The sequence below is a fragment of the Condylura cristata genome, unplaced genomic scaffold (assembly GCF_000260355.1).
Source record: "Condylura cristata isolate star-nosed mole 26May11 unplaced genomic scaffold, ConCri1.0 scaffold00032, whole genome shotgun sequence".
Classification (NCBI taxonomy): Eukaryota; Metazoa; Chordata; class Mammalia; order Eulipotyphla; family Talpidae; genus Condylura; species Condylura cristata.
The window spans coordinates 2,974,847-2,988,176 of NW_004567133.1; the positions used below are offsets into that span (position 1 = coordinate 2,974,847).

The 13,330-nt window shown below is 42.4% G+C and overlaps 1 protein-coding gene across 3 annotated transcripts; it reads right to left on the reverse strand.

The window, feature by feature from the left end:
* Window positions 1-934: 934 nt before the first annotated feature.
* Window positions 935-13,071, reverse strand: ZDHHC4 (zinc finger, DHHC-type containing 4). 3 transcript variants are annotated; one of them, XM_012731757.1, is made up of 7 exons: window positions 13,020-13,071; window positions 11,578-11,701; window positions 10,428-10,501; window positions 9,130-9,308; window positions 8,586-8,711; window positions 7,021-7,265; window positions 935-1,254 (listed from the first exon to the last, which is right to left on the reverse strand). In XM_012731757.1, the coding sequence occupies exons 2-7, from the start codon at window positions 11,692-11,694 to the stop codon at window positions 994-996; spliced, it is 1,002 nt and encodes a 333-aa protein (XP_012587211.1). In that variant the 5' UTR covers window positions 11,695-11,701; window positions 13,020-13,071; the 3' UTR covers window positions 935-993. The 3 variants fall into 3 exon arrangements, with proteins under 3 accessions (XP_012587211.1, XP_012587212.1, XP_004691988.1); XM_012731758.1 differs by lacking the exon at window positions 11,578-11,701 and having other exon boundaries at window positions 13,020-13,065; XM_004691931.2 differs by lacking the exon at window positions 13,020-13,071 and having other exon boundaries at window positions 11,578-11,797.
* Window positions 13,072-13,330: the final 259 nt, after the last annotated feature.

The window sequence follows — 13,330 nt, forward strand, 5'->3', positions numbered from 1 at the left end:
CCGGACCTGAGCGCCCAGGGGTGCCAAACCCACCTGTGAGCGCTCAGTGGGTGGTGTGCGCCCCCACCTCCCGCAGGACTCTTGAGTTCTCCCGGCTTCCTTCGTGTAGTGTTAAAAGTCTCCACTATTTGATTTCACCTTGTTTTTCTACCAGTGGAAAGGTTGGTGCTGGGCCCTGAGTTAGGCCCCACAATTCATCAAATAGATTACATCTGTGCTGCACTCATATACTGCAATACATGTCTACCCACCTATTCCTGTTCCTAGGGTCCCTAGTTCCCAGTCCCCCCATGTCGCCTAGCCTGCTGGAAGTCCTCAGCACCTGCTATGAGTGTCTTTGGCACTCATCTCTACAGGGAATTAGCTGGGGTTGGGGAGGGGAAGGCCTGGTTGAGGGAGTATAGTTTTAGAATTTTTAAACATGCCAGAAAAAGCTTGAATTTGACCCTAAGAGGCCAGTGGCAGGCAGGGAGGAGGCCACAGTTAGAGAAATGTACTTTGTCAGCCAAGAGCCAGTCAGGGTAAGGATGCTGATTATGATTAAGGAGATGAAAAATAAGTCAAGGGATTCCCTGGGAGAGATGGGACAGAGAGGAGGGAAGGGCATCGGAGAGGGTGCAGCCAGGCACAGGTGTGAGTAGTGATACTCTCCTGCACATCAAGGGACAGCCATAGGTTACCGGTGTGGAGAAGCCTAGTCCAGAGAGAGAGAAGTGGTGGGAAGCAACTAAGGCGTCCTCTGTGATCTCACAGGCATCAGGAATTCAGAAACACTCGTTTCCAATGTGCTGAAGATGGGCAAGGGGGATTTCTACCACAAAAGCTGGCCCCATACCCATCAAATTTTCCCTCTCCCATCCTTAACCCCTGGAGGCCAATTCATAAACACACAACGAAGCCCAGAAAAACTAAATAAAACAAATGCTTAGAAAATATCCACATGTATAAATAAATGTATACAACATTTAAAAGGCAGTAATACTCTTTCCATTCTTATTTCTTCTTCCTATCATAATATGCTGTAGCAGGTAGAAAGATCTCTCCAAGGTTGCTCCAAAATCCATGGGAGTAAATGTTCCGGTAGACATGTGACTTTGCTGGTGGGGGCCAGGTCTGACCTCTGCACCACTCATTAGTGGTCTGGTTGGTGGCAGCCAAGTACAAAGAAAAGCACAGGTAGCCCCCCAGGAGGAAGCTGAGTATTATGACAAAGCCCAACATGAAGACAATCCTTGGAAAGGTCAGGAACAGGTACTGGAGACAAAAGAAACAGTACATTAGTTAGCGGGCTGTGACGCGGATGAGCATCAGCACACACCAGGCCTTCCTGTGCATAAACACATCAGAGCTACTACTGCAACTTGCCCACCTCCATACACACCTGACTCACACACTGACCCACTGACCCAACCATATACAGCACCACCAACAAGAAACTCTGATATGTACAAGGGTCTAATTCGGCATAAATGAAGTGTGTATGAGGGAGGACAGGGGAAGGATATTCAGGAAAAAATAAACATAGGCCCTAGCTCATGCATGCATCAAAATTAAGTCCCTGATGAATAGAAAAGCTCAATTTCCCTTTTAAAATACTATAACCACAGATATAGATGTTAAGGGTTTTCACTATAGGGCTGGTTTCAACCACCCCTTCCCCAAGGAACAAGTTAAATGTCTTTCCACACCATATTATGGGGTAATAAGGAGTTAGAGGTCAGTTTCTCTGTACCAATTTGGAAAAAGAGAAAGACAAGAAGCAAGGATCCTAATGGGATCCTATTTGTGTAAAAACAAAACAAAGCTGCTTTTGTAAAGGTACACAGCCATTTAAGTAAAACAAGGAAAAAAGCCTGGTGAGATAACACCAAATTACAAAAGTGGTTGCCTTGGGGGAGGAGCATGTTGGGAAAGGAAGGGTTTAACTCCCAGTTTTCACTTTACTTTTTTCAAGATGTTCTAAACCTTGAGCATTATTGAGACATAACTGACATATAACATTGTGAAATTTTAAGGTATATAATGTAATCATTTGACATATTTTGAAATGATCACAAGAAAGCTAACGTATCCATCACCTCACACAATTTTAATTTGGTGGTGATGCATTTAAGATCGATTCTCTTAGCCACTTACAAATATACAGAATAGTGCTGTGTAACTATAGTCACCATTTGGCATCCAACTGGAAGTTTGTTCCCTCAGACCAGTTTCACTCATTCCCCCTGCTGCCCGAGCCCCATTTTTCACTTTGAATACTTCTAGACTGCTTGAATTTTTAAAGATTTTTTATGTAATTTATTTTTGTTTACAAAATGAAAATTTTAGATAGAGTTCAATATTTTTGAAAGTCAGGAGAAAGTCAGATGTTAGAAGACATTTATCTCCCTCTTGAAGGAAATTTTCTAACTGAAGAGATTTGATAAAGAGTATCAAAAGAGACGCAAACAGAAAAATATCAGAATGAAACACTACTGACTCTATAAAGACTTCAGATCACAAGTTATTATCAATAAGTAAACAGAGGATGCGATCCACAAAAGATATACAAATCACTGATCAACATCTGCAAGGAAGGTAGCCACAAGTAATGAAAGAAACACAATCTTTTAAAAGGATATGTCATATTTTCCAATCAAATTAGAAGCACCTCCCAACCCTGGAAGCAGCGGTACCAGCTCTGATGCAGTAAAACAAACACTGGCTTATTCCTCTAAGTACAAGGCTTAAGAAGCAACTTGATACTATATATTAATATCAAATGACATAAATGTTAATCTTTCACCCAACAGTTCTATTTTTGGGACCTATCTAAACAGTCCTAAGTATAAACAAAACCACATGTATAGATTACCCACTGCCAAGGGAAAATGCATTTTACCAAGGGAGAGAGCTGGTGGTCATGATGGGGTTCAGAGGAGGCTGCCCCCAAATGGGTCACCTTGGCATATTTACTTTGAACTCAAGTTATTTAAGAAATAACCTTGTAAAAAAGCACACTGTAAAACATCTTTGTCCTTGCAAGCAAGAGGTGGATTCCCATATGAAAAAATACCCCCCCACCCCAGAAATGAAGGGCAGAAAGCAGCCTTACTCTCAGAGACAGGGAGTGTAGGGCTGCATACACAGACTGTTCATTCTAGACTATAATTCTAAAGAATGACTCATCCACAAACCCAAACTTTTTTCCTTCTCAGTTCTTCCTTGTCTAAAGAAAGGATATAAAAGCAAAATGCTCTGGTCATTTCTTTCCTTCCCACACTGATCAGATTAACTGGTGTATCAACCTGGGCTTCCCTGGCCCTGGCTCCACCTGGCGGGGCACAGTAATACACATCACTGCCTAATAAGGAACATTTTACCAAAGACATATAACCTGAATCTAATCATCTCTAGATTTAAATTCTAGTTTACATTAATGTAAAGGAGTAAAAAAAAAAATTAGGTGACATAATTAAAAGACAAACCTAGAACATGAGACATTCTGAAAGACAACTAGAATGTCAGTGTTATAAAAAAAAAAGTGGAGTATTATTTTAGATTTAAGTTTTTTACACTAAAAAGTCCTAATATTCAAATGTAATATATTAATTATAAAGCAGATTCTAGTTCAAGGAACAAACAGAGCTGTATATTTGGAATGGTGGAGAAATTTAAATATGGACCCAGATTTATTGTTGTGTTTTTAAGCAGGAAAATAGAATTGTGCTTGAGTATGAGAACAGCAAAGCTCTTAAAAGATACACACTCATAATATTAAGGGGTGAAGCAACAAGATGCAACTTTTTTCTTTTTTAAAGTTATTTATTTATGCATACAGAACTGGGGTACAGGTCAGAGGTGCAGGGGCAGTGAGCAGCTTCACCAGAGATAGAGTGGGCAGGCAGATTGACAAAGACTGACAAAGGACACTGCTGAGGGGAGCAGCGGGTGAGACAGCAGAGGTCTGCCATGCCCCGTGGATCATGTTGGGGCAGGGATCAAACTCACACTGACGCAGCCACAGCTTGGCTTAGGTTGACAGTGCAGCGCTCCAACCCGCTGCGCCACAAGGGAGGGCCCGCCTCCAACTTATTTCTAATAATAATGAAAATTATATATACATATAAGGAAAACAGATGAAAATAAAAACAGTTGTATTTCATTTTATTTTTTTAAAGATTTATTATTAACAAGTTTTAAATCTAAGTGGCAGGTTTATGGGTAATCACTCTGTTAGACTTTTAACTTTTTGGTATATTTGAATTTCTCCAATTTCATAATTGGAGAACTTAAAAACCACTCAAGGTTAACGTAACAAGTTCTCACTACATACTTATTGTGAAATTGTGGTTACATTAAAAGCTGGGAAGAATGAAAAAAAAACTTGTCACTCCACAGCACTAGTGGGGAATATAAAATGGCACAAATGCTCTGGAAAATAATACAGCAATCCTACACAGAACCTAAATGAAACTATCATACAACTGAACAACCAGATTGAAGACTTAGTCCCATACAGGAACGTGTAAATGAAATCTCATGGTAGCTTCATTTGTAATATCCCAAAACTGGAAACTACCCAAATGCTCTTCAACAGGTAAGCGGTCAAACCCACTGCGGACCATCCACATCATGGATCAGCAACCAGACAAATGAACTGGTTCATGCAACAACTTGGACAGATCTCAAGGAAACTATGCTGAGTGGAAAAAAAACCTCAAAAACACACAGACTGGCCTTCCCTGGTGGCGCAACAGGTTAGGGCACAGCACTGTAAGCTAGCTGCAGCTGCTTCAGTGTGAGTTCAATCCCCAGCCCCAGAGGTGACCCACATGGTGCAGCAGACCCACCCGCTGCTCCCCTCAGCAGTGTCCTTTGTCGAACTGCATGTTCTGCTCCCCACTTGGTCTCTGATGAATCCTCTCACCATCCCTGCACCTCTGGCCTATACCCCAGTTCTGTGTGCATAAATAAATAAATCTTTTTTAAAAAACATATGGACTGTGATTCCATTTATGTAATAATTATAACAGAACATCATGACAGAGATGGAGAATAGGTCAGGGTGGCCAGGCATTAGGGATGCAGGGAAGAGGTAGGCATATGGTAACGGACAACAGAGCACACTGAGTGTAGCGGAGGTTTTGCAAGGCTACACATGTGACAGACTGCACAGCGCTATCCACACACACAAACATGTATGTAACTGGTAAACTCTGAATCAGCTCTCTGGCCTATGCCAAAGTTCCCTGGTTTTGGCATTGTGCTGTGGTTGGACAGGATGCTGGCATGGCAAGGAAAGGCCCATGGATACATGGGATTCCTATGCATTTCTTTGTAATCTCCAGTACACAACAAATTCATTACTAGTAAAAATAAAGAGTTTTACAAGAGGCACTGGCTTTAAGGTGTGTGTGTGCGTGCATGTGTATGTGTGTGCGTGTACTTTATCATCTTGAGATAATACATTCAATTCCTACTTTTGATTGTTTTTATCATGGAATGGAGATGAATTTTGTGAGTCTTTTTAGAATCTAGAGAAATAACCATGTCATTTTTCCATATATTTAACAATATGGCTTGAACTATTAGTTAATTTACTAATACTGAACCTACCTGAAATTCATGAAATACATCTCACTTGCTCACGGCATTTTATTTTCTTTGTTAACAAAGCAAAACATTCTAGGTAATTTAGGCAGCCTAAAAAAATGGTCACACATTGTTTCACATAAAAGAAAAAGACTTCTTTTAGCAATCAAATGAGTTTTCAAAAGAATAACTTCAATCCTATATTTTGGTCAACTAATTTTCAACAAGGGTCCCAACACAAGAAAAGAACAGTCTTTTCAACAAAAGGTGCTGGGACAACTGGATATCCACATACCAAAAATAAAATTGGAACCCTCTCTCACACCATATACAAAAATCAACAAAAAGTGGATCATGAACCTAAATATAAGAATTAGAACTATGAAAGGAACTTAGAAGAAAACATAAGTGTAAATCTTTATGATCTTGGCAGTGGTATCTTAGCTGTAATACCAAAGCATAAACAACAAAAGAAAAATGAAATCAAGCATCAAAAGTAAAAACATCCATGTTTTAGAGAAAACTATCAAAAAAGTGAAAAGACAGCCCACAGAATAGAAGAAAATATTTGCAAATTATATGTTAACAAGGTTCAAGTGTCCAAAATAAATAAAAAGCACAAGAACAAAAGACAACTAACCCAACAACTAACCCAACTTAAACCCTTCTCTAAACCTTCTCCAAAAAGATACACAGGTAGCCAACAAACATGTGAAAAGCGGGCAATCCAAAGCAAACCATAGTGAGGTCACAACTTTCTACCATTAGTATGATCACAAGGACTTAAAGTGCTAATGAAGTCATGCAGAGAAAATGAGCCAAGGGGGCCTCCCTGGTGGCCTACGGATTAAGTCTCGGCACTATCACGGCTGCAGCCTAAGTTTGATCCTGGCCAGGGAGTGACCCACATGGCCCAGCACATCTCTCCTGTCACGCCTGCTGCTCCCCTCAGCTGTGCATTTCATAACAGTAGATCTGCCTGTTTTGCAGCCCATTCTGTCTCTGGTGAATCCTCTGACAACCACCCCCACCCCACACCTCTGGCCTACATCCAGTTCTTCTATGCCAAAATAAAATAAAATAAAAAAGAAATTGGAGCTCTGGAGCCTTCACACTCTGCTGGTGGGAATGTACAACAGTAGTGGATTAGTGGCTGACAGGATCTGGAGAAGGGAGTGGGGAATATTGCTAGTAGGTATAAGCTTCTTTTTGGGGGTGATGAGATACCCTGAAGGTGGTAATGACTGTATCACATACCAAAACCACAAATCATAAATTTTAAAAGGGTGAATTTTATCATGTGAATTATACATTAATTTTTAAATTATATATTAATTTTTAAAAAGGAATAATTTCATATTCTTCCTGAGAAAACAAATGTCCTTATTTCAGTTTGGAAACCTGAAGTCATACAGGTCACAGACACCTGCCTGAATAACTCATTACCTGAATAAGAAAGGCGAAGTCAATAACTTGGGCGCGTCCCAGGTCATCAATGTAAGTCTTTGAGTACAAATCCGACACTACCACCAAGTGCACCAGAAACACAGTGCTCACAGCGGCTATGGAGGCAGCTGAGGCCGTCAGAGTCATGAGGTAGATAAGGAAATACCTCGCATTCCAGGCTCCAATACAGTTGTTCACCCAAATGCAGTGATGGTCAAATCGGTGCACACAGCGGTCACACACGCCTGCACAGAAATGAGGAGTTACAACCCTTGGTTGATGCTTCCGGAGGCGATGACAACAGGCACACCCACAGAGATCTCTGCACACCCAAGAGATCTCTACGCATGGACTGCTGGGACTGGCAGCGTCTGTCATCAAGTTTTGAGAACTGCAGTACCCAACACAGTAGCTACTAGCCACATGCAGGCATTGAGCACTTGAAATGTAGCTACAAACGAAATCTGAGAAAATAGTTAATAGTTAAGTGTCCAGTTGTTTTCAATTTATGCTATGCTCCTTTGACTCAATATGAATAATAATGACATGACACATGAGTTGGTGAATTTACATAACTTGGGCAGAAATAATTTTAAAACAGACATCTTTGCTTCAAAGTCAAATCAGTTCTAATACAGACGAACAATTATGATAATGTGGATGTGGATATTAAAGAATGAATTTTGGTATCTGATTCAGTTATTGTTAAACTTCTTCTAAGAACCCAACAGTTCAGGTATGTGAATCTACTCTTTCCACTGTAAATTTTATGAAATCTAAATACAAATTAAAGATTTTCAGTGAAGGCCTCCCTGGTGACACAGGGGTTAAAGTCTCAGCTGTCACCATCCACTGCAGCATGAGTTCAATCCCTGACCAGGGAGGTGACCCACTTGGTGCAGCAGACCTCTCCTGTCCCGCCAGATGCTCCCCTCAGCAGTTGATCCGCCTGTTCTGCTCTCCACTCTGTCTCTGTGAATTCTCTCACCCCCCTGCACCTCTGGCCTGTACCCCAGTTCTTGTATACATAAAATAAATAAAAACAAATCTTTTAAAAAAAGGATTTCCAATTAAGTGTTTTAATTGAGCTATACTGTAAATATAAAAAAATACCAGATTTCAAAGACTTAGCTTGAAAAAGAAAACATAAACTATCACACAAAACGATTTTTTATAATGATTACGTTAAAATATTATTTTAGTATGCTTAATAAAATATGACTAAAATTAATTTTGCCTATTTCTTTTTATTTTTGTAATGTGGCTACTAGAAAAATTAAAACCACATACATGTCTCATACTGTCTTTATTGCTGGACAACATTAATCTAGAATCTTGGCCACTCAGGGCAGGCAAACACAACATGCCGCTGAAACACTCTTGGGCAGCATGCCCTGCCGTGTGGCCATGAAGGGTGGCATGCCAGGGCTGAGGGCTGCCCTCACCTCCAGTCATCCGACAGCCATTATCAGCCCTCCTGCCTTTTGACTGCTGTAGCACTCCCTCCACCTAAGCCCACGTGCCTGAGGAGCAAGGGTGACCTGGAGCAGCCAGAGCTCACTCACTGCAGTGCTTGGACCGCGCTGGTTTCCTTAGTTCACAAGTGGGGCAGCTCCTGTTCACTGGGAACATCACTTCATCAAATGCATACACTTGGAGAAACAGTAATTCGTTTGCCTTTGTTATGGTTCCTGAAATAAGTAAGGACAAAAATCAGAGTTGAGCAACACAACACAACCAACAGCACAACCCAAACTGTCACACTTAATAGATATTTTTAAATAATTCATTTTGTAAATTTTTTCAAGCACACACAGATCACTTACAAAAATGGACCACACATCAGGCATAATGCAAAAGAAACAATGTTATACACACCACAAGCTGTATACATAACACAAGTAAGTGAAAACATAAGCCAAAAAAAAAAAAAAACTCAAACTCAAGAAACTCCTATACAAATGTTTTAACACTCAAACTAAAAGATGATGAGAATATACACAGCAATTCCTTGCAAAGTCCTTAGTAGAATCAGCATTGTTTGCAGCACTGTCAGGAAGGATGCCAGTTGAGTTGTCACTAGTCTTTATACTAAGAGCCTCCACTTACCAGGGTTGCTGACACAAGTTAATGTGAAAAAGGCCAGGTTTACAACCAGCAGCATATAGGGCAGAATAAGGTAATTCAAGGAGAACTCCAGCTCTTGACAGTAACCAAATATTTCCCAGGTATATTCAGTATAGATCATCCCTTGCAAGATGAGGTGCAAGAAGATGAAGATGCGGTTTCTGAAAGGAAAGAGGCACATGGCTCACTCCTGGAGGCTTCACCATGAAGAAATTACAGAATACTAAGGAAAGGATTTGGAGGGAGAATAACACAACAAACTATGTGAAACATTTTGCATAGCACCTAGCACATAATAAATATTCAATAAGTGGTACCTATTATTATTATTATTATTATTATTATTATTATTGTTACCGTCTTTGCTGAGAATTGAGGTCTCTGTATTGTGTCAGAATATACAGCTGCTTCCTGAACAACTCTGATGTTAGGGGCACTGACCACTGAACAGTTAAATCCACTTAAACTTTTGACTCCAAAACTTAACTACACTCATCCCTTGGTACTATGCAGGATTAGCTTCAGAACCACTCCTGCTCCCCCAGGCACACCCCCACACCACTCAAAAGTCCTTTACACATTCTTCATCCTACATATCTGTGGGTTCCACAGCCTCAGGTTCAACCAATCAATACCTGTGGTTAGCTGAATCAGAGAATGCAGGACTCATGAAGAGAAAAAAGTCCACATATAAGTCGACCCACACAGCTCAAACCCATGTGGTTCAAGGGCCAACTGGCTTTCCTTTACAGAAGTAATGTCAGTATTTCCCCACTCTTTTGATATTTCTATATAAAAACACACACATATTGGCCCTCCCTGGTGGCGCAGCGGGTTAAAGCACAGCACTGAGAAGCTAAAACCACTTCCGCATGAGTTCAATTCCCGCCTGCCCCGGAGGTGACCACTTGGCGCGGCAGACCTCTCCTGACCCGCCCGCTGCTCCCCTCAGCAGTGTACTTCGTAAATCTGCCTGCTCTGCTCCCCACTCTGTCTCTGGTGAAGCCTCTCACCGCCCCTGAGCCTCTGGCCTGCACCCCAGCTCTGTATGCACAAATAAATAAATCTTTAAAAAAAAACAACACACATATTTAAAAATACAAGATATCAGACATTAATGCAGATTATATCTGAGTAGAGGTTTTTGAACCCAGCTTAATCCTTTCTAGCTTTCTTCCCGATACCATGCAGGAAACCACAGGAGGTATCTGAAGCCAGAGGACAACAAAGAACAATCTGACAGAAAAGGAGGTAATATTTAAATGTTGAGATAGAGCTACCGTGTATGGAAGAGGTAATGAAGCAGTTCTAGGATGGCTCGCTGAACGCATTCTGAAACTATACAGGAAAATATCTGAAACAAGGAAAAAAAAGACTCAGTTTCATTTCACATTTCCCTACTCTGAAACAAATTAGATGCTACATGTTCAGTTGGTAACATTGGTGATACTGTGTTTCTGCATGTGGCCCAAGAAGAGATTTAAGAGAGAAAAGAGAGGAGGGCTTCCCTCAGGAGCCTCTCCTTGGCCCCCAAGTCAAGGTCTTCAGTCAAAGGGAGGTGAGTAGCAGGGATGGGCAGGTAATGTGAATGTTAATGCCACACCTTTCCCTCTCTTGAGTTCATTCTGGGTTCCAGAGTCCTTCTGCAGATCACTAGCCCCAGTCCCTCCTTAGTCATCTCTTTCCCAAGAGCTGCTCACCCCAATTTTGCTCATGTTGATCCCTGAAAAAGTATGGGTTGCTCAATGCCGACCTTTCTGCTCACATGTCCCCCAGCTGCACCCATGTGCTCCCTCCGGGCAGATAGTACTCACTTCCATGCCCAAAGGTAGGCATCAAATCCAGAGACAAAATAGCTAAAACTAAGAATGCATCTTCTCCCAAAGCATCATCACAAGATTACTCTCAAGAATAATAAAACCCCTCACCCCCCCATACACACACAGAAAAAAAGATTCTCGAATACACAGGCATACCTCACTTTACTAGGCTTTGCATTACTGCACTTTGCAGATATTGTTTTCTACAATATCTTATTTAATGCAGGGCTGCATTAATATTTAATGCAGGGCTGCATTAAATAAGTCTGTGGAAGCCATTTTTCCAGCAAGGGCTCACTTTGTGTCTTTGTGGTATATTTAACTAAAACATGTACATTGCTGAACACTTCATAGGCTATAGGACAGCATAAACTTCTACATGCACTGGGAAACCAAAAACTTGTATGACTCACTCTTTGTGATATTTACTCTACTGTGGGGGTCTGGTACCCAATCCACAATAGCTTAGGTGCCTGTACCATAACTGCTATAAATGAAAAAACAAATGAACAAATGAATAAAATGGCATCTCCTTTTTCTTGTTAGAAAGTGGGTGACCTTTTAGACTGGAGGTGTTTAAAATCCCCCAGTCTCTGAGCATTGTCATTACCTGTGTTCTTCCCCTGACCAGGCCCTTCACATAATGGATTTCTGGGCAGAAGCAGATCATAACAACACCAATCAGCAACAAAGCCAGGTAAAACAGGAAGAGAACCAGAAAGTCCATCCTGGGGCTACAAAGTAACAGAAACAGTGTGACTACTACTATAGGGAAATTTATTCCACGGTGATATTCTCAGACATCAACTACACAAATAGCTCCAAAACAGAATTCATTGGCAAGCAAGAGCACACTGCAGCTCCATGAGACTTCCCAGTCGGTCCTGAGCAATCTCTCCTTCACCTGTGCTTGGCTTGGGAGCATAAACTGCCTGTAAATTCCAAAATAAAGTGGTAAATATGCAAAATGCATGTTCCTTCCCTCCCCCTTCCTGCACAAGTATTCATTTCTTATATATAAGTATTCACACAGATACAGAAAGTACCCAAAAGAATCTGATGACAATACTATTGTAACAAGCAAAAGCAATCAGGGGCCCACGCCCAGAATCAGGCAACCTGTCTTATGAAGCGTCCCTCCAGGAAGTAACAATCATTAAGGGTCACCCACGGAAACCTGCGCGTGAAAACACAGGTCTGTGTTAAGGGTCACCCACGGAAACCTGCAAGTGAAAGCACAGGTCTGTGTTAAGAAACTGGAAATGGTTACTTTGGGCCTTTACAAAAATGACTCTGGGCTGGAATTCCAACAGAGATAACTAAACCAGAAACTATTCAAGAGCTATAACAGAGGAAACAAAGAGCAGCAATTCTCATGAGGTGATTCGAGGTTCCCAGCCTACACACTTCTCTTGTTTGGATAATTAGTCAGCCCGCAGAGCTGGGATTTCTCTTCCTAACCTTCACGGAGAATTCAAACGGCATCTTCTCTCATGCTGGAGTGCGCGCCCGGCACAAAAGGTGTACAGTACCCAAAGCCGCAGAGGACAGGGTTCACCCATGAGATGGCTCTGGCTGTGCAGATCAACTCCACATAAAACTCACACAACTCCACATAAAACTCACACAGTAGGCTAGAGGCAGAATACCGTAGGCGAGCGACAGAAAATGGGGGTGGAGGAGATGCTAAGTCCACGGGGATGAAAAGTCCTATTTTCTAGAGAGAATCGGCTAGTAAGGAAGAAACACGCCGAGAGCTTTGGGTTCCGATGTCTATTCCTAACCCTGAGGTGTCCATGCTGGCGACTTGATATCAGGGCTTCCCCGACTATTAGGAGGGTCCAGGTATGTGTACCTGTCCGGACCCACGGGAAGGAGGGGAGCAAGTTTGGAGGAGACACAGAGGGTGCCGGGGCCTCGGGAGGGGTGGAGATGGGAGTATAGCCCCACACACAAAGGGGAGGGGCGGCCGGGCAGGGAAACGAACATCCTCGATCAGCCTGGGTAGCCGGGAGCTCTGCGGAGGGAGCTTTATCAGGGAGCTCGCCTTACCCTAGACATCAGTCAACTGCCACCAGCACTGCGCCGGCGCCCCGGAGGCGCGCTAGACTTCCGGCGGTCCGGTGACGTCACACGCGACGCTAGCGTCCAGCCCGAGTTCGGGCGGAAGTGCTGGAGCAGGGTCGCGACCCGCCATCGGAATCCCCAGCTGGGATGCTGGCATGTCCCACTTCACAGCGCGGTGGCTAGAAGTCTTACAAAAAGAGCGCTTGAGCTTGGCGTGGGCGAGAATTACGGTGTGGTGAAACCCGCCGAGCAGCCCCAGGGCCCGGAGAGAGCTCGGCACGGCCGGCTCCCTGTCC